Source organism: Drosophila virilis, chromosome 5 (assembly GCF_030788295.1).
Source record: "Drosophila virilis strain 15010-1051.87 chromosome 5, Dvir_AGI_RSII-ME, whole genome shotgun sequence".
NCBI lineage: Eukaryota > Metazoa > Arthropoda > Insecta > Diptera > Drosophilidae > Drosophila > Drosophila virilis.
In genome coordinates, this window is record NC_091547.1 from 12,451,222 (window position 1) to 12,467,877 (window position 16,656).

The following is a 16,656-nucleotide window of genomic DNA, read 5'->3' on the forward strand; positions in this document are numbered from 1 at the left end:
TTTGAAAATATCTACATATGTACATTTTATTAAAATGTCGAAAATTCTAAGAAAAAACTTCTATAGATTCAGTCGTGATCGTGGTGCTTTAATTTGAGACTTTAGCTTATTTTAAAATACAAAAATCGTTCTTAAATGTAGGTCCTGGGTTAGGCTAGTTCTCGTAGGTGCCAATATAGGCGCCGCAATTGGGGCAGGAGTGCTCAGCGTTCTGGCAGGAGTCCATGCAATAGGGCACACAAACACAAGGCCAACAGCTGCAAGGGGAATAAAAGAAAAAAATCATTTCGAAATGTATTTCCATTGTCAGTGCACTCAACAGGCGTGTATGATTCATGCATGACTAAACTAGCTCAAATTGGCACAGTGCACAGATGAGTCATGCGCCGAGCACTTGGAGCCGAGCAACTTACAGGAACAGGCACAAGATCAGGGCCCAGCAGTGGGTGCGTCCCGTGGGCGTGCGCTTCACATTGGTCAGGATGTCGGCATGGCAGGAGGGGCACTGGACACGCGATGGATCGCTGCCAATGGGCACCACATTCGTTGTGGTAGTCGCATGGATCACCACATGGGGTTGTCCCGGCTGGTAGGTCTGCGCTGGCGTGTATCCCTGGCTCATGTTGCTCTAAGAATCCCAACTAAATGTTCACTGTTCAATGGGTTTCGTTACACTGCAGCCTATATAGGTGCTTCTGTAGAACCTACTATACGGTTCCACAGTCAGATATCGTGTCGCCTTATCTTACAAGGTGCGGTGCCATAACTGATAAAAAAAAATAGAATGAGAAAAAGATAGCGAGAGAGGGAGAGAGAGAGAGAACACTGAAAACAATAGGGGACTTTTTACGATTAATTGTCAGAGTTTCGCCTAATGCTAATTCCTCACGTTAAAACGTTGTTTTATTTTTGCTATTTAAGGATTGCTAAATGATATCAATAGGTCTGACTCATGGCTGAAAAGTGGTTCGTAGAACAATGATTGTTGAGCGCGTTTCGTTAGGTATTTACGACCTGCCTTTTCTATAAACTTGACTCATTTCAACAGTTGGTAAACATTTGGAAACTGTTGATAAGCCCAGCAGCACTTTAAATGGGTTATATATCTCTCCCTGTGTGCTATTTGATCTTGATAAATTTACTGAATGGGGCTATTTCTTGTTCAATTATCTCATTATCTTAGATAACTAAACGAACTCAGTTAGCTAGAGATAATACAAGTTGTATACATATATAATATAATTCTGATTTCATTTAATTTCTACTCTTTTCTGGATAAAAAAGGCCCAAAAAAGGCATCGCAAAAGAGCATTCCCATTTGTGAATATAATACTATATAAAAAATGTATTTAGCTTATCCGATACCAAGCCATTTTGTTCGATCTGTGATACTATATCTATAGTATAGTCCCTTCTAGAGACTTGACTTTGAGAACGATCATATTATCGTATATATCGAATTTAGATTAGATTTTTGGGGGCTCATCTCAGAGATCAACTAACTAGAGACACCAAATTTGTTATAAAGGGACACGAATATTGAACAAAGATTCAGAAAAATAATCAGGAATGTGCAGCTCGGCGTTGGGTGCAGGGTATCTCCTAGTCGGGCATCTTTCAAATATTATCTTTATCATGTATATAGATTAAGTTATGAACTTAACTCATATTTATTATCGGCTTGTACTCTTGATAATATATGAGAAACCTGCTAAAAAAAAAGACGACAACCAAAAATGGCCTTTCACTGACATGCACAACCAGTACACCTGCTCTTCCCATAAAAAGGTGAAAAGAAAAAAAAAAAAACACAGCGTATACGTAATAATTTACTTGATATACTCGTATATTTACAGTTCGTTCGAATTCGCTTAGTCGGCAAAAAATATTAATTCGTTCAGACTTAAGATCTATGTAAACATGTGCTTAATTAGAATACATACATATACACGTGTCCATGTGTGTGTGTGGGTGTGTATGTGTGTGTGTGTGTATATGTATATTAATTCTCATAGGTGCCTATGTAGGAGCTGCAGTTGGGGCAGTAATGATTGGCATTCTGGCAGGAGTCCATGCAGTAGGGCAGGCATACACAGGGCCAACAGCTAGAGTTGAAGTAGAAGAAGAAGCATAGGAATATATATTAGTTATTTATAAATATATAGATAAATGCATATGTATATGTTCATAGCGAGCATAATAAAAGGTTTTTCCATTGAAATACGGCATTGTGACAGTTTAACGCAGTTGTTTCTGTGTTATCTGACTGAACTCCGCAGCCAGTTGAGATAACAATGGTACACACGCACGCACACACACACACGCACACACACACACCCACACACACACTTGACACACACCCTTGCACTTTAGATAAGCGTCTGGTTATGTACTGCGACGTATTTGTGAGCGAATGTCACTTGTTGCTTGCGGCCCAATTGCAATTGGAACTGATTCACCTGCTGTCACACACCTACACACACACACACACACACACACACACACGCCTACACACAAGTCACACTTACACAAATAGACATAGAACCAGGGCCCAGCAGTGTGTACGACCGGAGGGTGTGCTCTTAACGGTGGTCACCACCTCCGCATGACAGGAGGGGCAACGTATGCGCGTCGGCCCGCTGCCAATGGGCACCAGATTGGATGTGGTTGTCGTCTGTATGATCACCGTTGACTGCTGCGGTGGCTGTGGCATGGGCGGATACAGCGGCGGCTGTGTGGGACCCGACGGGTACGGCTGATAGGTCTGTGCTGGCGTATAGCCGGGCAGCGGCTGCGGCTGCGGCATTGCGCTATACGGCGGAGGCTGCTTGCTGTCCATGTTTCGGGCTGCTGTGCTTCTCGGGCTGCTGGAGCTTGGCTCGACCGCGCGGCTTGCTGGCTGTCGTTCGACTGAAGCCAGCGAGAAAATCGGGTGCTGACTATACGCCCGCCCAACTTCGCCCATAGCTGGGCCAATTCAAGCCAATTCGGGCGTATCTTATCAGCTGCTTTGCTGCCTGCGATTAGCTGGCAAACACCTTGGCCACAATATGTGCCCAATTGGGTTTAGTTATTTGGCAGTTTGTTGGCTTGTTTCCGCTCAACACTGATAGATCTTAATATACATATTTACACAGAGATCAGTGCGAGCTCTGCCTGCAAAATCCGCTCTGTGACTCACCGTCTGTGACGTCTCCTCGTCTCTGATTCGAGCCCTTGTATCGCTTTAATCTATTGAGAGGGGGCTGGGTTCGAGTATTTCACCATATATTACACTTTCAGTCGTTATATTTTACGCTGCTGGGCATGGGAAATGCACTTGAACCAGGGCACAAGTGTTTATTTTTCATCTCAATTTTCTAAGATATTGTTTAAATATATTTTAATACAGAATTCAGTCAGATTTGAACTCTCTTTTAGACTTGATTATTAGGAATTATCCTAGCATTGATGATGAGGTTGAGATCACAGACTGGCAACCCAATATACTCTATATTCCACTAACGAACAGGGTGTAACAAGATCAAAGATTATGTTCTAGAATTTATAGGTCTGGGTACGATAGAACGAGTGAAGTGCCTTAGTACGTGTACTTTATTTACTCATATTAAATTTAAGCCTCATCATCTGACGTCACGCCAAAGAGACTCGGCTGAAAGCTCGCTGCAAATAAAAACAAGAACGCATGACCGATGATTTAATACCCTTGGGTTGAAATTGCCTTATTTCCGATCCATACGATAAAAATGTTTGAAGAACACGACTTGGCAGATATATTAGGAATATAGTAAAACTAGAAATCAAAATAAAAGTTTACTTTAAAAAATCTTTTTTGACCGATTCTCTATAAGATATAGTAGTCTGTTGTGTTAAGATTTGGCTTCTATGTAATTTTTGCCATTTACATTTTTTAGCTTTTAATTGTTTTAGAATCAAGCTGATTTTTACCGTTGGTTGCCCCTGACTAGATATGTATTGCGATTGTGGATCAAGGCGTGGCCAATAACGGGAGCTTATTTTGCTTTCAATTAACAGCGCTTCTCTCAACAGAAACAACAACAACAAATGCCAGCTATTTGAACGGAGAGCAATGTCAAAGTCTGTTTGATTTTGAGCTTTCAGCGCGCAAGTCGAACAAAAGCGAAAGCTCAAAGACAACGGGATACAAAACATGCGCCGCTTTAGCTAACGTCCGCCTACGCTGAAGCTTTCTGAAAATGGTGAAAGCTTTTCTAGTGGCTGTAGCTTTTGGCGCTACCTTGGCGCTTTCAAGTTCAAACGTTAACAGTTGAGCCATGAAAATAATGTTAGGCAAATATGAAAAAAACTCAGATCGAAGAGCAGGAAACAAATAACAAATAGACAAAAAAAAAAAAATAGAAATAAATTTAAAAAAAATAGCATAAAAATAATGACAACTGGTTTTGAAAATTACACACACAGCACTTGACAAACATTTGGCCGATGTTTTTGTTATTTCATTTTCTTTCTTCAACTGTCTTGTACTTTAACCCAAATTTAAACCAAATAAGAAACACTTGCGCCAGCCAAGCGCCGCAGTTAGCAGACATGAGCCGGCAACTGAGGTTCAGCTTCCAAGCGCCGGCGTCCGAAGCATGCCACTCGGATCTGGTGGAGATCAATTTGAATGGCGGCCGGGCACAGGCCAAACAGCAGTCGGCGCAGGCGCTGGACGAGCTGTTGCAGGCCAGGACTACAGCCACATTGCCCACACACCGTGGCTATCCCTATGGCTACGGTGACACGGATGATGAAGCCGACTTTTATTTCTGCAAAAAGTCAAACTCGACCGGCCAGCTGGCCGAGAAGGTATCGCCACCGCCGCCCTCCGCCACCAACATCAGCTGCCTGCGGCAAATGTACTGTCCCGAGTGCCATGAGCGTCTGCATGAGCAGGGCGTGCGCCTGGAGCGCCTGCTCACCCTCTGGTAGGTGGCCCAAGCCCAAGCCCAGTTATTGGCGGCCTTTGCTTTAGCTCTGTTCTTCTCTGTTGCAGCTGTTTCGCCCTGCTGCCCATCTATCCCTGCTGCATGCGACGCTCCAAGGATGATTGCAAGGTTATTTGCGGCAAGTGCGGCTACTTGCTGGGCGCCTGGAAGCGCTAGCGAAGCGCTTTTGTGTTTTTTTCAATTCGATTTTGTTAAGTTATATATTTTACGCTATTGTTATTGTTAATTTTTAAGCACCAATTGACCCTGCAATGCGTGGGAGAGCCATCAGTATTTGTTTTTATTTTTGACGGAGATGAGCGCGAGCAAGCTCTGCCTCTCTCCCTCTCTCTCTCTCGCTCATATGCCGTGCCTCTCTGTCGCTCTTTTGCTGTGAGTGTTTCTTTGGGCTGATGTGGTGTGCCGCCTGCCGCTGCGCCCAGTCGCAATGTCAAGCGCGCCGAACATGTTGGACGAGCTGGAGCAGCAGCTGGATAATGTATCCGCTGCCACGGCCACACTGGAACTGGGCGAGGAGCAGCAGCTTCATTCGTCGAAGCCGCGTTTGCGCTTCTATAGCGTTGGGCCCAGCACCTATCGCGTGCTCTGTCCGCTGTGCCAGCATCGCTCCCGCTCGGAAACGGTGCAAATGTCCGGCGCCCTGGGGCAGCTCAGCTGTCTGCTGTCCGCCCTGTCCTGGTGAGTGGTGGCATGGCATTCAGCTATTATAATTTGCAACTGATCCCTTGCAGCTGTTTTCCCATCTTCGCACTGAGCTGCGTCTACTCCTGCCTGCAGAGCCGCCTGAAGAGCAAGCGCGTCTTTTGCAGCAGCTGCGGTGGTCATTTGGGCTTCCACTGGCGTCCCATTTAGCTCTGTTATTGCTACTGTTTCCACACTTTTCTTTATTATTTTTTTATTGGCCACAATTTTCGCAAGTGTTCTATAAATAAACGCAGTTCGCGCAGCGGTTGCCAAAATTTCAGCATTTTCTTTTTAATAAGTACGCATATTTCTATCAACGCCTCTTGATTATGCTTCTTCTTCTTCTTGTTGTTGTTGTTGTCTACTTGGAGAACTCAGTCTCTCGATCGATCTCCCGCCTCTCAGTTAGTGGAATTTCGCAGTTGTTATGGCATCGCTTAGTTGCTCAGAGGCCGTCGTTGTCATCAAATGGCCAGCACTGAGAGTCTGGACGGCAGCGCCTGTGATTTTGGCGGTATCTCGGCTGTGCCACAGGTGGGTCATTTGCCACCCGAGCCGCTTGAGTTTGTCTGCCCCGCCTGCCAGCAGCTGCAAACGAGCTGCGTTGAGCACGAGGCCGTCACTTGCCTACAGAAGATCGCATGCAGCCTGAACTGGCTGCTCTGCTGGTGCGTATATATACATACATACATAGTCTCTCGATCTACCAGGCAGAAATACAATTTATATCCATAGCAATCCGATACGGTGGAGCGGACGACAAGACACTAATCATTATTGCAGCGCCTGCGGCTGCTTCATTGGACGCCACATCTCGCTGAGCTGGTACAAACGCGCTCTGTTCCGCATGCAGCGCTCCGAGGTGGAGGACCATGGACGCTGGCAGCGTTTTCGCAAGGTGGAGAAGGAGCAGCTGGACGAAAAGAAGCTGGGCAAGCAGCGTGCCGCGCTTAAGCAGAACTAGACTCACGTTTTTTTTGATATTTTAAATAACATTTTTAATAAACAACAAATTAATAACCTTTCGACAGCGAGCCACTGATTCATTTGAATAAAAGGCTGATTGTGTTCATAACGGATCTTTGAGCTAATGGGCATCCTAGCACATTGAGCAGTGTTGCATAACTTCATTTAAAATTCTAAACTAGAAAGCAGCGAACCAGTGATTCATTTGAACAAATAGCTCCGATCAGATAATGAATGCCAAAGCTCGCTCAGCTGCTGTTTGTCTATGAAAAAGCGTCGCTCGCGCTGAATTTTTGCTCTGTTATGACGTCACGAGCAAACAAAACGTGCTGTAATTGTAATTCTCATCACGCTTATCGCTGCAGCGCTGTTATAAGCATATAGAATCCAGCAGATCGGCAACAGGAACACACTCTATATAAGTTTTAGCTACAGACGAATCGCTTTCAAGACTGGAACAGACGCTCTTGTTCAGTTTGCCCGGGCATTTCGCCAGAGATAGTGCTCTAGAATGTATCTCGTCTTGCTGCTGACCATATTGCTGGCGCTGCTGGTGCAATATTTAAGACGCATTTATAGCTATTGGCAGCGCGAGGGTGTGGCCGAGGAGCCAGCCAAGTTTCCCTTTGGCGTTTTGGATAAGCTGGTGAAACGACAGCGCGGCTTTGGACTCATCATAAGCGATGTCTACGAACGCCACAGCTCAAAAATTGTGGGCATCTATATGATGCACAAACCGACTCTCTTGGTGCGCGATGCCCAGCTGGCCCGCCAGATCATGACCAGCGACTTCAGTAGCTTCCACGATCGTGGCATCTATGTGGATGAGAAGCACGATCCGTTGTCGGCCAATCTATTTAATTTACAGGGTGCTTCGTGGCGCAACTTGCGCAACAAACTAACACCCTCGTTCTCCTCGGGCAAGATCAAGGGCATGTTCACAACGATCGACGATGTGGGCGATCGACTGGTGCAGCATTTGATGGGCGTCATAGAGAAGGCACCAAATGAAGCAATTGAAATCAAGGAGAAACTCACAACCTATGCCGTGGACATTATAGGCTCGGTGATCTTCGGCCTGGAGATCGATAGCTTTACCAATCCCAAGAACGAGTTTCGCGCTGTCAGTGATTCCCTCTTAGTGGAAGACGAATTGGTGCTAAAAATTCACAACATGGCCTCGGTAATATTCCCTCCGTAAGTATATTCAGCCAGATCGTCTACAAATCAGTCCTATCCCATGATCTGCTGTCATCAACAGACTTGCCAAGCTCATGAATCGTCTTGGCTATGAGAATAAAGTACTTGCCAAACTGCGTGACATAATGCAGCACACCATTGAGTTCCGTGAGAAGCACAATGTCGTACGGAAGGATTTGCTGCAGCTGCTCATACGTCTGAGGAATACGGGCAAGATCGGCGACGACGATGACGAGGTGTGGGACATCGAAACGGCGCAGGAGGAGCTAAAGGCCATGTCCATTGAAAAGATTGCAGCCCAGGCTTTTCTATTTTATATAGCTGGCTCGGAGACCACGGCGGCTGCATCTTCCTTTACGCTCTATGAGCTGGCCATGTACCCAGAGCTCCTCAAGGAGGCACGCGACGAGCTGGATGCAGTCATGAAACGTCACAATCTTGAACGCGGCGACAAGTTTACCTACGAGGCGGTGCAGGAACTTAAGTTCTTGGATCATTGTATTTTGGGTAAGGATCATCAAACTGTGTATAACTTGATCACCAATCAATTGCAATCTGTCCCACAACAGAAACCATACGCAAATATCCTGGCTTGCCCTTCCTCAATCGCGAGTGCACTCAGGACTTTACGGTGCCTGACATCGACTACACCATCAAGAAAGGCACGCCCATTTTGATATCACTCTTTGGCCTTCAGCGCGATCCCAGCTATTTTCCCAATCCCGAGGGCTACGATCCTCATCGATTTGATGCTGATGTTATGAACTACGACCAGACAGCCTATATGCCCTTTGGCGAGGGTCCCAGACACTGCATAGGTGGGTAGTATCCGTTATCCAATTATGCTTCATTTTACTTAAAAGAGGTGTTTCTTCTTTGACAGCTTTGCGTATGGGCAAGGTCAATGCGAAGGTGGCTGTGGCCAAAATACTTGCCAATTTCAATTTAATAGAAGCACCACGTAAGGAAGTCAAGTTTCGCTTTGATCCTGCGCCTGTGCTTCTTCCGGAGGGAGGCCTGCACGTGCGCCTGGTGAAGCGTCCCTGAATGCCAAATGTGTGCCATGTAAAACTATTTGTAAATTCGATTAATCATTAAATGCAATTTTAAAGCAATTAACTTTGTTTTGTATATCTAAACTGTTTGTTTAGAATAATTGACTGTCGATTGAGGATGAACGCATGAGTCAAAAATGGTATGAAATTGTAAAATCGGACATTATTTAACGGAAATATTCCAAAAAATATTCAAAAAGGTTGAATTTACGAACGAAAGCTATTACCTGAGATATTAAAAAAAAAACATCGAAAAATGTTCGATTTTCGCATCGACCTCTATTTTGAAAAAAAGCGTGATGTAACCTCCTCCGCGCGGAGCTATGTCGTTTTGAAACGTCATATCTCCGCGGGGAATTATGTCGTTTTAGAACGACATATCTCCCGCGGAGCTATTACCTGAGATATTAAAAAAAAAACATCGAAAAATGTTCGATTTTCGCATCGACCTCTATTTTGAAAAAAAGCGTGATGTAACCTCCTCCGCGCGGAGCTATGTCGTTTTGAAACGTCATATCTCCGCGGGGAATTATGTCGTTTTGGAACGACATATCTCCCGCGGAGCTATTACCTGAGATATTAAAAAAAAAACATCTAAAAATGTTCGATTTTCGCACCGACCTCTATTTTGAAAAAAAGCGTGATGTAACCTCCTCCGCGCGGAATTATGTCGTTTTGGAACGTCATATCTCCGCGCGGAGATATGTCGTTTTGAAACGTCATATCTCCGCGGGGAATTATGTCGTTTTGGAACGACATATCTCCCGCGGAGCTGTTACCTGAGATATTAAAAAAAAAACATCGAAAAATGTTCGATTTTCGCACCGACCTCTATTTTGGAAAAAAGCGTGAAGTAACCTCCTCCGCGCGGATTTATGTCGTTTTGGAACGTCATATATCCGCGGGGAGTTATGTCGTTTTGGAACGTCATATCTCCGCGGGGAGTTATGTCGTTTTGGAACGTCATATCTCCCGCGGAGGTATGCCGATTTGGAACGTCATATCTTCCGCGCGGAGGTATGTCGTTTTGAAACGTCATATCTCCCGCGGAGGTATGCCGATTTGGAACGTCCTATCTCCGCGCGGAGATATGTCGTTTTAAAACGTCATATCTCCGCGGGAAATTATGTCGTTTTGGAACGACATATCTCCGCGCGGAATTATGTCGTTTTGGAACGTCATATCTCCGCGCGGAGATATGTCGTTTTGAAACGTCATATCTCCGCGGGGAATCATGTCGTTTTGGAACGACATATCTCCCGCGGAGCTATTACCTGAGATATTAAAAAAAAACAAAAAAAATGTTCGATTTTCGCATCGACCTCTATTTTGAAAAAAAGCGTGATGTAACCTCCTCCGCGCGGAGCTATGTCGTTTTGAAACGTCATATCTCCGCGGGGAATTATGTCGTTTTGGAACGACATATCTCCCGCGGAGCTGTTACCTGAGATATTAAAAAAAAAACATCGAAAAATGTTCGATTTTCGCACCGACCTCTATTTTGAAAAAAAGCGTGAAGTAACCTCCTCCGCGCGGATTTATGTCGTTTTGGAACGTCATATATCCGCGGGGAGTTATGTCGTTTTGGAACGTCATATCTCCGCGGGGAGTTATGTCGTTTTGAAACGTCAAATCTTCCGCGCGGAGTTATGTCGTTTTGAAACGTCATATCTCCGCGGGGAATCATGTCGCTTCGGAACGACATATCTCCCGCGGAGCTATTTCCAGATATTAAAAAAAAAACATCGAAAAATGTTCGATTTTCGCACCGACCTCTATTTTGAAAAAAAGCGTAATGTAACCTCCTCCGCGCGGAGCTATGTCGTTTTGAAACGTCATATCTCCGCGGGGAATTATGTCGTTTCGGAACGTCATATCTCCCCGTGGAGTTATGTCGTTTTGGAACGTCATATCTCCCCGCGGAATTATGTCGTTTTAAAACGTCATATCTCCGCGCGGAGTCCAAAATGGAGTTATGTCGTTTTGAAACGTCATATCTCCCCGCGGAGTCAAAAATGGAGTCCAAAATGGAGTTATGTCGTTTTGAAACGACATATCTCCGCGCGGAGTCAAAAATGGAGTCCAAAATGGAGTTATGTCGTTTTGAAACGACATATCTCCGCGCAAAGTCAAAAAAGGAGTCCAAAATGGGGTTATGTCGTTTTAAAACGTCATATCTCCGCGCGGAGTCCAAAATGGTGTTATGTCGTTTTGAAACGTCATATCTCCGCGGGGAATTATGTGGTTTTGGAACGACATATCTCCCGCGGAGCTGTTACCTGAGATATTAAAAAAAAAAACATCGAAAAATGTTCGATTTTCGCACCGACCTCTATTTTGAAAAAAAGCGTAATGTAACCTCCTCCGCGCGGAGCTATGTCGTTTTGAAACGTCATATCTCCGCGTGGAGTTATGTCGTTTTGGAACGTCATATCTCCGCGCGGAGTCAAAAATGGAGTCCAAAATGGAGTTATGTCATTTTAAAACGACATATCTCCGCGCAAAGTCAAAAAAGGAGTCCAAAATGGGGTTATGTCGTTTTAAAACGTCATATCTCCGCGCGGAGTCCAAAATGGAGTTATGTCGTTTTGAAACGTCATATCTCCCGCGGAGGTATGCCGATTTGGAACGTCCTATCTCCGCGCGGAGATATGTCGTTTTAAAACGTCAAATCTTCCGCGGGGAGTTATGTCGTTTTGGAACGTCATATCTCCGCGCGGAGATATGTCGTTTTGAAACGTCAAATCTTCCGCGCGGAGTTATGTCGTTTTGAAACGTCATATCTCCGCGGGGAATTATGTCGTTTTGGAACGACATATCTCCCGCGGAGCTATTACCTGAGATATTAAAAAAAAAACATTTAAAAATGTTCGATTTTCGCACCGACCTCTATTTTGAAAAAAAGCGTAATGTAACCTCCTCCGCGCGGAGCTATGTCGTTTTGAAACGTCATATCTCCGCGGGAAATTATGTCGTTTTGAAACGTCATATCTCCGCGGGGAATTATGTCGTTTCGGAACGTCATATCTCCCCGCGGAGTTATGTCGTTTTGGAACGTCATATCTCCCCGCGGAGTTATGTCGTTATAAAAACGTCATATCTCCGCGCGGAGTCCAAAATGGTGTTATGTCGTTTTGAAACGTCATATCTCCGCGGGGAGTTATGTCGTTTTGGAACGTCAAATCTTCCGCGCGGAGGTATGTCGTTTTGGAACGTCATATCTCCCGCGGAGCTATTACCCGAGATATTAAAAAAAAAAACATCGAACAATTTTCGATTTTCGCACCGACCTCTATTTTGAAAAAGAGCGTGATGTAACCTCCTCCGCGCGGAATTATGTCGTTTTGGAACGTCATATCTCCGCGCGGAGGTATGTCGTCTTGGTACGTCATATCGTCATATATCTTTAAACAGCAACTAAACCATCACGAAGGGAATTGTGGTTGAGGTTAGTTGAGGTTAGTTCCAAGCTGGCCAAGATACTTGCCAGCTTTGATTTTATCCAGGCGCCACGCAAGGAAGCCAAATTCATCTTCAATCTAGAATCTGCCGAGGGGGAACGAAGTGTGTGTAGGGCAAGAATTCTATAAACAAGAAAAATAAAACGCAAAAACATTTTTGAAATCTGACAGCTCAAGTGGTCCGTGTGTGTGCATGCCATAAACATATATAGATATAGATAGATATATATATATATATATATATATGCATATATTAGGTAGTCTGGCAGCCGATCTATCTATGGTATTTCGTAATGTGTGACGCTCCGAAATGCTTCACATTTGTTAAGCAAATAAACAATAAGCAATTTGTTTGTTGCTCTGGTTTTGGTTCTGGTTCTGGTTGGCGTGCCACACAGAATAGCTCCAGCCGATGATGACATCATATGCGATCCACACACAGAGCAAGAGATACAGCATTGCGCATACGCCTAGTGAGCGAACGCCCGCTCCCGCTCCCGCTCCGAGCTGCTCTTGGCTCGCTTAACGCTCGCCGCTGAGGGCAGCCAGTGTTGCCCAGCCAGTTACAATGGAGACGCAGACGCTGCAGATCAGACTGCTGCCGGCACAGACAGCCGAGGAGCGTGCCCGCAACATAATAGCCAATGTGGTTGTCGAGGGTCATCAGGCCGCGCTAGTGCCCTACATCGATGAACATGTGGGCCAGCCGGCCGAGAAGCGGACGCTGCTCAACCAGCTGGAGGCGGCACCTGCTCCGGCACAGCCACGCCTGCGCTACTACAAGCCGGGACCCTCCACCTACAAGCTGCTCTGTCCGCTGTGCCGCGAGAGAAGCGATGCGGCCGTAATGCGCGCCGCCGGCTGCAAGGACGCCAGCTGCTGCCTGAGCCTGCTCTCCTGGTGAGCTCCAACTCCACTTTGTGTAGCCAGGCAATTAATTTGTATAATTTTTCTGCTCAGCGTGTTTCCCATCTTTTGGATCTGCTGCATTTGCACCTGGTGCGGCTGCAATCGCGAGTGGACCACCAAGGGCGTCTACTGCAGCCGCTGTGGCGGCAAGCTGGGCATTCAGAGCAAGTCCGATTAGGTCAATTAAATTGATATAAATGCCACACATAGTTTGTTTTAATTCTATTACGCATCTAACTCAATTAAAGACCCGCTCGCTCGAGCTCTCCCTCGTTCCCGCTCTCGCTCTCACGATCTCTTTGTGTCTCACTCTCTGGCATTCGGACGCTCTCTGCTTGCTGTCCAAACAGGTTGCCCCTTGGCTTTAGCCACAATACGCTTTCAGTTTTCAATTTGTTCAGCTATGGCCACCACCACCACGACGACGACGACGACGCCGGGGACGGCTGAGGAGCAGCAGCAGCTGGCAGCTGCGGCCGCGGAGGCGCAAAAGGAGCTCGATATCTATGAGAACTTTGCCACGCCGCTGGCTGGCACTTTTCTCAATTTGCCACACGAGTCCGTGCTGCTCAAGTGCCCCGCCTGCGGCATCAAGGATCACAGCGTGCTGCAAAACGATCTCAAGTGGTGGGCCAGCGAACTCAACCGCATTGTGGGCTGTCTCTTCGTGTAGGTTTGCCGCCAGATCCGTTCCGTTCGTGCCGCGGACTAATCTTTGCGCCTTCCTTTCCAGCACCTTCTGCTGCTGCTGCTGCCTGGACTATGTTGTGCCCTGCAAGCAAACGGATCGCAGTCATTATTGTGACAACTGCGGCTGCTACTTTGGGCGCGCCATGAAGCGACGTGCTCCACTCAAAATCAAAGCGAGGGCCAGTCAATAGATACCCACACAATAAAAAAGAATTGCTCATATTAGCGCGCCTCTCTCTTGGTTTTTCATCAAATTTTATATTTTTCCACACGCTGCCAATAAACAAACACAAAACGAAAACGAAAAAAAATCGCGCTCTCACTTGTCTTTTTCTGCGCTCCAGAGCAGCTCTCAGTATCCATTCACACGCGTTGCGAGCAACACGCGGCAGCAGCTGGTCTCAACATGGCTGAGGAACTTGCGCCCGTCTATTTTGCCGTGGGCCCCAACGCCCGCGAGATAACCTGCCCCTACTGCAAGGTGCTGGCCAGGACGCGTCTGGTGCGCTCCTGGCTGCGCTGCTGCACCAAGCGTCACCATTGCGGCGCCTGCGGCGAGTACCTGGGCGTCTACAGGCGACCCCAGCTCTGATACCCTACATCATCTTCATCTGCACACTTTATACTGTACAACAATAAAGAACAGGCATTAAATTCCATGCGTATTGTTAATTAATTGCGGCTGAACAGAGCAAGTTTCTCTCTTTTGCGGCCCGCTCTCGGTTGGCTCCGCCGCTGCTTTACGCTCGGCTGCTGGGGCATCGCTGGCGTTAGTAACGCGCCATACGGCAAAGAGTGCGCACCAACATGACCAAGGTGGAGCCGCAAGTCATAGCCATAAGCATCGGCGGCGCCAAGCCCCAAGTGGGCTACCTGCAGACGCAATCCACAATGGTCAACTGTCCCGCCTGCGAGCACTTCGAACCGAGCATTGTGCAGCGCGAGGCGGTCAGTTGTCTGCAGCGCTTGCTTGGCCTGACCAAGCTATGGTGAGTTCACATACTAGAGTTTTTCCAAGGATGCCCACTAAAGTTCCACAATCGCAGCAAGAGCTGGAGCGGACGCGAGGACATCAATCACTACTGTGCCCACTGCGGCTGCTTTATCGGACGCTACGTGCCCTTGGGCTGCTACGAGCGCTGCCTTGCCAAGTCGGCACGTAAACAGGCTGTCGTGGACGAGATGCGACTCAAGACCAAGCCCAAGGATTGTGCGGTGCGCGCCCAGAAGTCCAGGGAGCTAATCCTGGCCAAGCGCGCCGAGAAGCGCGCCCAGCGAGAGGCGCAAAAGCAAAATCAAAATCAAAATCAAACCCAAACTGTGTTGCAATAAGTTCAAAATGGGCTGAATGGTTCTTGTCTTGGCTAAGCAAGCTTTTTTTTGTGGCGACCTTCTGGGTCGCAATTGAAATATATTATTTTTTCTAACTCGCATTTCCAGCCCCAAATGTATGTGTAAATATATATACATATATAGCTATTGGTGAGCTGTTGGGCAGATGCTGTTCCTAGGTGGGCACATATTCGCGATTGGGACGTATGCAGTTGTTCTCGCGATCGTAGATGCCCAGAAAGCTCTTGCAATTGGAGCAGTGCAGATATTCGCGATTGTCGCCCGAGTTGAGGCAGGGCAGAAAGCAGAAGGGCCAGCAATTGGCCACACAGGCCGCCGAGCAGCCGGTGCTCGTATAGAACTCGGAGCTGGTCTTGATCACAGGCCGGCGATTCAAGCCGCAGCTGGGACAATAGATGCAGCCCTCTGTGGGCATCCAGCGCTCAATGGAGCTGCGATAGAACTGACGTCGGTTCAGTTCCTTGGAATCGGTTAGCTTGGGCTGCTTCCAATTCTCCGAATTGGCGCCAGAGCGCTGCTGGCTGCCGGGTCGCTTCTTGCCCTGCAAATCTGGGAATGGCACGCATTGAAGCAGAGATTGGGTTTAGTCAACTGCAATCACTTACAGCGCTCGGCCTCGTCGGCCATCTCTGCCTCGGACATGCCCGTCATTTTGCTAATCTCGGACAGACGCTCCTCGCTGATGCCATGCTCGGCGGCCAGCTTGTGCAGATTCTGCACCTTCTCATTGGACTCGTCAATGATCTCCGGATGATCCTTCTGCACGTGACGCACCAGGCAGCTGGTGTCGTACCGCGAGCACTTGATGATCTTCAGGCACTTCAGGCAGCGCAGGTACTGTACATCGGTGGGTTGTGTTGACATGGTTGATTGATTATTCCTTAGCGATAAAGCTTGCGATATCGATTGACGGTACGTGATATTTCACTTTAATAATAAACGCACAATTTATGAATATTTCTTTGTGTTCGATCGTTGTGTTTACAAAGCCAAAAAGTTATTAGGTTAACCAGCTTCGACGGCAAATTCCTGGCTCACTGGGGTTTTCATTCACGTGAAATAAAACACGTGCTAACTTTGATAAAATCGAATATAAATATATATATAAATAAAAATTAATTTTGTATACCCTTTATACATTGACAGCGGATAAAAGAGGGTATTCAACGGAATATTCCTACATATGCATCAATATTACGTATACGCATTACGCATATAAAAAAAAAACAAAAGATCGGTGGAATAGTTGGATCATCTTTGGCAAAATATTATGTTTTTAAGATATTTTCACGCAGCATATTTTTGTACTAAGCCATAACAACTTTTATTTATCATACAAAGCTCAGCATTTGAATTCTTTTAAATCGA

The 16,656-nt window shown here is 46.4% G+C and overlaps 11 protein-coding genes across 11 annotated transcripts; 8 read left to right on the forward strand and 3 right to left on the reverse strand.

Moving 5' to 3' along the window:
• Nucleotides 1-67: 67 nt before the first annotated feature.
• Nucleotides 68-676, reverse strand: LOC26531341 (lipopolysaccharide-induced tumor necrosis factor-alpha factor homolog). The gene is made up of 2 exons (XM_015174828.3): nt 414-676; nt 68-257 (listed from the first exon to the last, which is right to left on the reverse strand). Exons 1-2 carry the CDS (start codon nt 620-622, stop codon nt 155-157), a joined length of 312 nt encoding a protein of 103 aa, XP_015030314.1. The 5' UTR covers nt 623-676; the 3' UTR covers nt 68-154.
• A 1,142-nt stretch (nt 677-1,818) lies between these two features.
• On the reverse strand, nt 1,819-2,916 carry LOC6624947 (lipopolysaccharide-induced tumor necrosis factor-alpha factor homolog). Its single transcript, XM_002050191.4, has 2 exons — nt 2,529-2,916; nt 1,819-2,105 (listed from the first exon to the last, which is right to left on the reverse strand). Exons 1-2 carry the CDS (start codon nt 2,837-2,839, stop codon nt 2,003-2,005), a joined length of 414 nt encoding a protein of 137 aa, XP_002050227.3. The 5' UTR covers nt 2,840-2,916; the 3' UTR covers nt 1,819-2,002.
• Nucleotides 2,917-4,407: 1,491 nt separating this feature from the next.
• Nucleotides 4,408-5,240, forward strand: LOC26531644 (uncharacterized). Its single transcript, XM_015174865.3, has 2 exons — nt 4,408-4,949; nt 5,018-5,240. Exons 1-2 carry the CDS (start codon nt 4,465-4,467, stop codon nt 5,124-5,126), a joined length of 594 nt encoding a protein of 197 aa, XP_015030351.1. The 5' UTR covers nt 4,408-4,464; the 3' UTR covers nt 5,127-5,240.
• A 96-nt stretch (nt 5,241-5,336) lies between these two features.
• On the forward strand, nt 5,337-5,929 carry LOC6624946 (uncharacterized). Its single transcript, XM_015173776.3, has 2 exons — nt 5,337-5,648; nt 5,702-5,929. The coding sequence occupies exons 1-2, from the start codon at nt 5,398-5,400 to the stop codon at nt 5,820-5,822; spliced, it is 372 nt and encodes a 123-aa protein (XP_015029262.1). The 5' UTR covers nt 5,337-5,397; the 3' UTR covers nt 5,823-5,929.
• A 101-nt stretch (nt 5,930-6,030) lies between these two features.
• On the forward strand, nt 6,031-6,679 carry LOC6624945 (uncharacterized). The gene is made up of 2 exons (XM_002050189.4): nt 6,031-6,322; nt 6,390-6,679. Exons 1-2 carry the CDS (start codon nt 6,123-6,125, stop codon nt 6,616-6,618), a joined length of 429 nt encoding a protein of 142 aa, XP_002050225.2. The 5' UTR covers nt 6,031-6,122; the 3' UTR covers nt 6,619-6,679.
• Nucleotides 6,680-6,913: 234 nt separating this feature from the next.
• On the forward strand, nt 6,914-8,935 carry Cyp6d2 (Cytochrome P450 6d2). Its single transcript, XM_002050188.4, has 4 exons — nt 6,914-7,817; nt 7,882-8,327; nt 8,390-8,638; nt 8,704-8,935. The coding sequence occupies exons 1-4, from the start codon at nt 7,132-7,134 to the stop codon at nt 8,865-8,867; spliced, it is 1,545 nt and encodes a 514-aa protein (XP_002050224.1). The 5' UTR covers nt 6,914-7,131; the 3' UTR covers nt 8,868-8,935.
• A 3,871-nt stretch (nt 8,936-12,806) lies between these two features.
• Nucleotides 12,807-13,438, forward strand: LOC6624943 (uncharacterized). The gene is made up of 2 exons (XM_002050187.4): nt 12,807-13,236; nt 13,297-13,438. The coding sequence occupies exons 1-2, from the start codon at nt 12,905-12,907 to the stop codon at nt 13,421-13,423; spliced, it is 459 nt and encodes a 152-aa protein (XP_002050223.1). The 5' UTR covers nt 12,807-12,904; the 3' UTR covers nt 13,424-13,438.
• Nucleotides 13,439-13,648: 210 nt separating this feature from the next.
• LOC6624909 (uncharacterized) lies at nt 13,649-14,267 on the forward strand. Its single transcript, XM_002050186.4, has 2 exons — nt 13,649-13,914; nt 13,979-14,267. The coding sequence occupies exons 1-2, from the start codon at nt 13,649-13,651 to the stop codon at nt 14,124-14,126; spliced, it is 414 nt and encodes a 137-aa protein (XP_002050222.2). The 3' UTR covers nt 14,127-14,267.
• Nucleotides 14,268-14,341: 74 nt separating this feature from the next.
• LOC116650960 (uncharacterized) lies at nt 14,342-14,594 on the forward strand. The gene has a single exon (XM_032436277.2). It carries the CDS (start codon nt 14,342-14,344, stop codon nt 14,525-14,527), a length of 186 nt encoding a protein of 61 aa, XP_032292168.1. The 3' UTR covers nt 14,528-14,594.
• Nucleotides 14,595-14,695: 101 nt separating this feature from the next.
• On the forward strand, nt 14,696-15,366 carry LOC6624908 (uncharacterized). Its single transcript, XM_002050185.4, has 2 exons — nt 14,696-14,924; nt 14,982-15,366. Exons 1-2 carry the CDS (start codon nt 14,743-14,745, stop codon nt 15,265-15,267), a joined length of 468 nt encoding a protein of 155 aa, XP_002050221.1. The 5' UTR covers nt 14,696-14,742; the 3' UTR covers nt 15,268-15,366.
• LOC6624907 (uncharacterized) lies at nt 15,354-16,310 on the reverse strand. The gene is made up of 2 exons (XM_002050184.4): nt 15,894-16,310; nt 15,354-15,837 (listed from the first exon to the last, which is right to left on the reverse strand). Exons 1-2 carry the CDS (start codon nt 16,150-16,152, stop codon nt 15,443-15,445), a joined length of 654 nt encoding a protein of 217 aa, XP_002050220.1. The 5' UTR covers nt 16,153-16,310; the 3' UTR covers nt 15,354-15,442.
• Nucleotides 16,311-16,656: the final 346 nt, after the last annotated feature.

Coding starts and splice junctions, on each gene's coding strand:
- LOC26531341 (XM_015174828.3), bottom strand. CDS start 622: ATGAGCCAGGGATACACGCCAGCGCAGACCTACCAGCCGGGACAACCC. Junction 258..413: donor CTGATCTTGTGCCTGTTCCT/GTAAGTTGCTCG, acceptor TTCCCCTTGCAG/CTGTTGGCCTTGTGTTTGTG.
- LOC6624947 (XM_002050191.4), bottom strand. CDS start 2,839: ATGGACAGCAAGCAGCCTCCGCCGTATAGCGCAATGCCGCAGCCGCAG. Junction 2,106..2,528: donor CTGGTTCTATGTCTATTTGT/GTAAGTGTGACT, acceptor CTTCAACTCTAG/CTGTTGGCCCTGTGTATGCC.
- LOC26531644 (XM_015174865.3), top strand. CDS start 4,465: ATGTTTTTGTTATTTCATTTTCTTTCTTCAACTGTCTTGTACTTTAAC. Junction 4,950..5,017: donor GAGCGCCTGCTCACCCTCTG/GTAGGTGGCCCA, acceptor TCTCTGTTGCAG/CTGTTTCGCCCTGCTGCCCA.
- LOC6624946 (XM_015173776.3), top strand. CDS start 5,398: ATGTCAAGCGCGCCGAACATGTTGGACGAGCTGGAGCAGCAGCTGGAT. Junction 5,649..5,701: donor CTGCTGTCCGCCCTGTCCTG/GTGAGTGGTGGC, acceptor GATCCCTTGCAG/CTGTTTTCCCATCTTCGCAC.
- LOC6624945 (XM_002050189.4), top strand. CDS start 6,123: ATGGCCAGCACTGAGAGTCTGGACGGCAGCGCCTGTGATTTTGGCGGT. Junction 6,323..6,389: donor CTGAACTGGCTGCTCTGCTG/GTGCGTATATAT, acceptor TTATATCCATAG/CAATCCGATACGGTGGAGCG.
- Cyp6d2 (XM_002050188.4), top strand. CDS start 7,132: ATGTATCTCGTCTTGCTGCTGACCATATTGCTGGCGCTGCTGGTGCAA. Junction 7,818..7,881: donor GCCTCGGTAATATTCCCTCC/GTAAGTATATTC, acceptor TGTCATCAACAG/ACTTGCCAAGCTCATGAATC. Junction 8,328..8,389: donor CTTGGATCATTGTATTTTGG/GTAAGGATCATC, acceptor GTCCCACAACAG/AAACCATACGCAAATATCCT.
- LOC6624943 (XM_002050187.4), top strand. CDS start 12,905: ATGGAGACGCAGACGCTGCAGATCAGACTGCTGCCGGCACAGACAGCC. Junction 13,237..13,296: donor TGCCTGAGCCTGCTCTCCTG/GTGAGCTCCAAC, acceptor TTTTCTGCTCAG/CGTGTTTCCCATCTTTTGGA.
- LOC6624909 (XM_002050186.4), top strand. CDS start 13,649: ATGGCCACCACCACCACGACGACGACGACGACGCCGGGGACGGCTGAG. Junction 13,915..13,978: donor ATTGTGGGCTGTCTCTTCGT/GTAGGTTTGCCG, acceptor CTTCCTTTCCAG/CACCTTCTGCTGCTGCTGCT.
- LOC116650960 (XM_032436277.2), top strand. CDS start 14,342: ATGGCTGAGGAACTTGCGCCCGTCTATTTTGCCGTGGGCCCCAACGCC.
- LOC6624908 (XM_002050185.4), top strand. CDS start 14,743: ATGACCAAGGTGGAGCCGCAAGTCATAGCCATAAGCATCGGCGGCGCC. Junction 14,925..14,981: donor CTTGGCCTGACCAAGCTATG/GTGAGTTCACAT, acceptor CCACAATCGCAG/CAAGAGCTGGAGCGGACGCG.
- LOC6624907 (XM_002050184.4), bottom strand. CDS start 16,152: ATGTCAACACAACCCACCGATGTACAGTACCTGCGCTGCCTGAAGTGC. Junction 15,838..15,893: donor GGCCGACGAGGCCGAGCGCT/GTAAGTGATTGC, acceptor TGCCATTCCCAG/ATTTGCAGGGCAAGAAGCGA.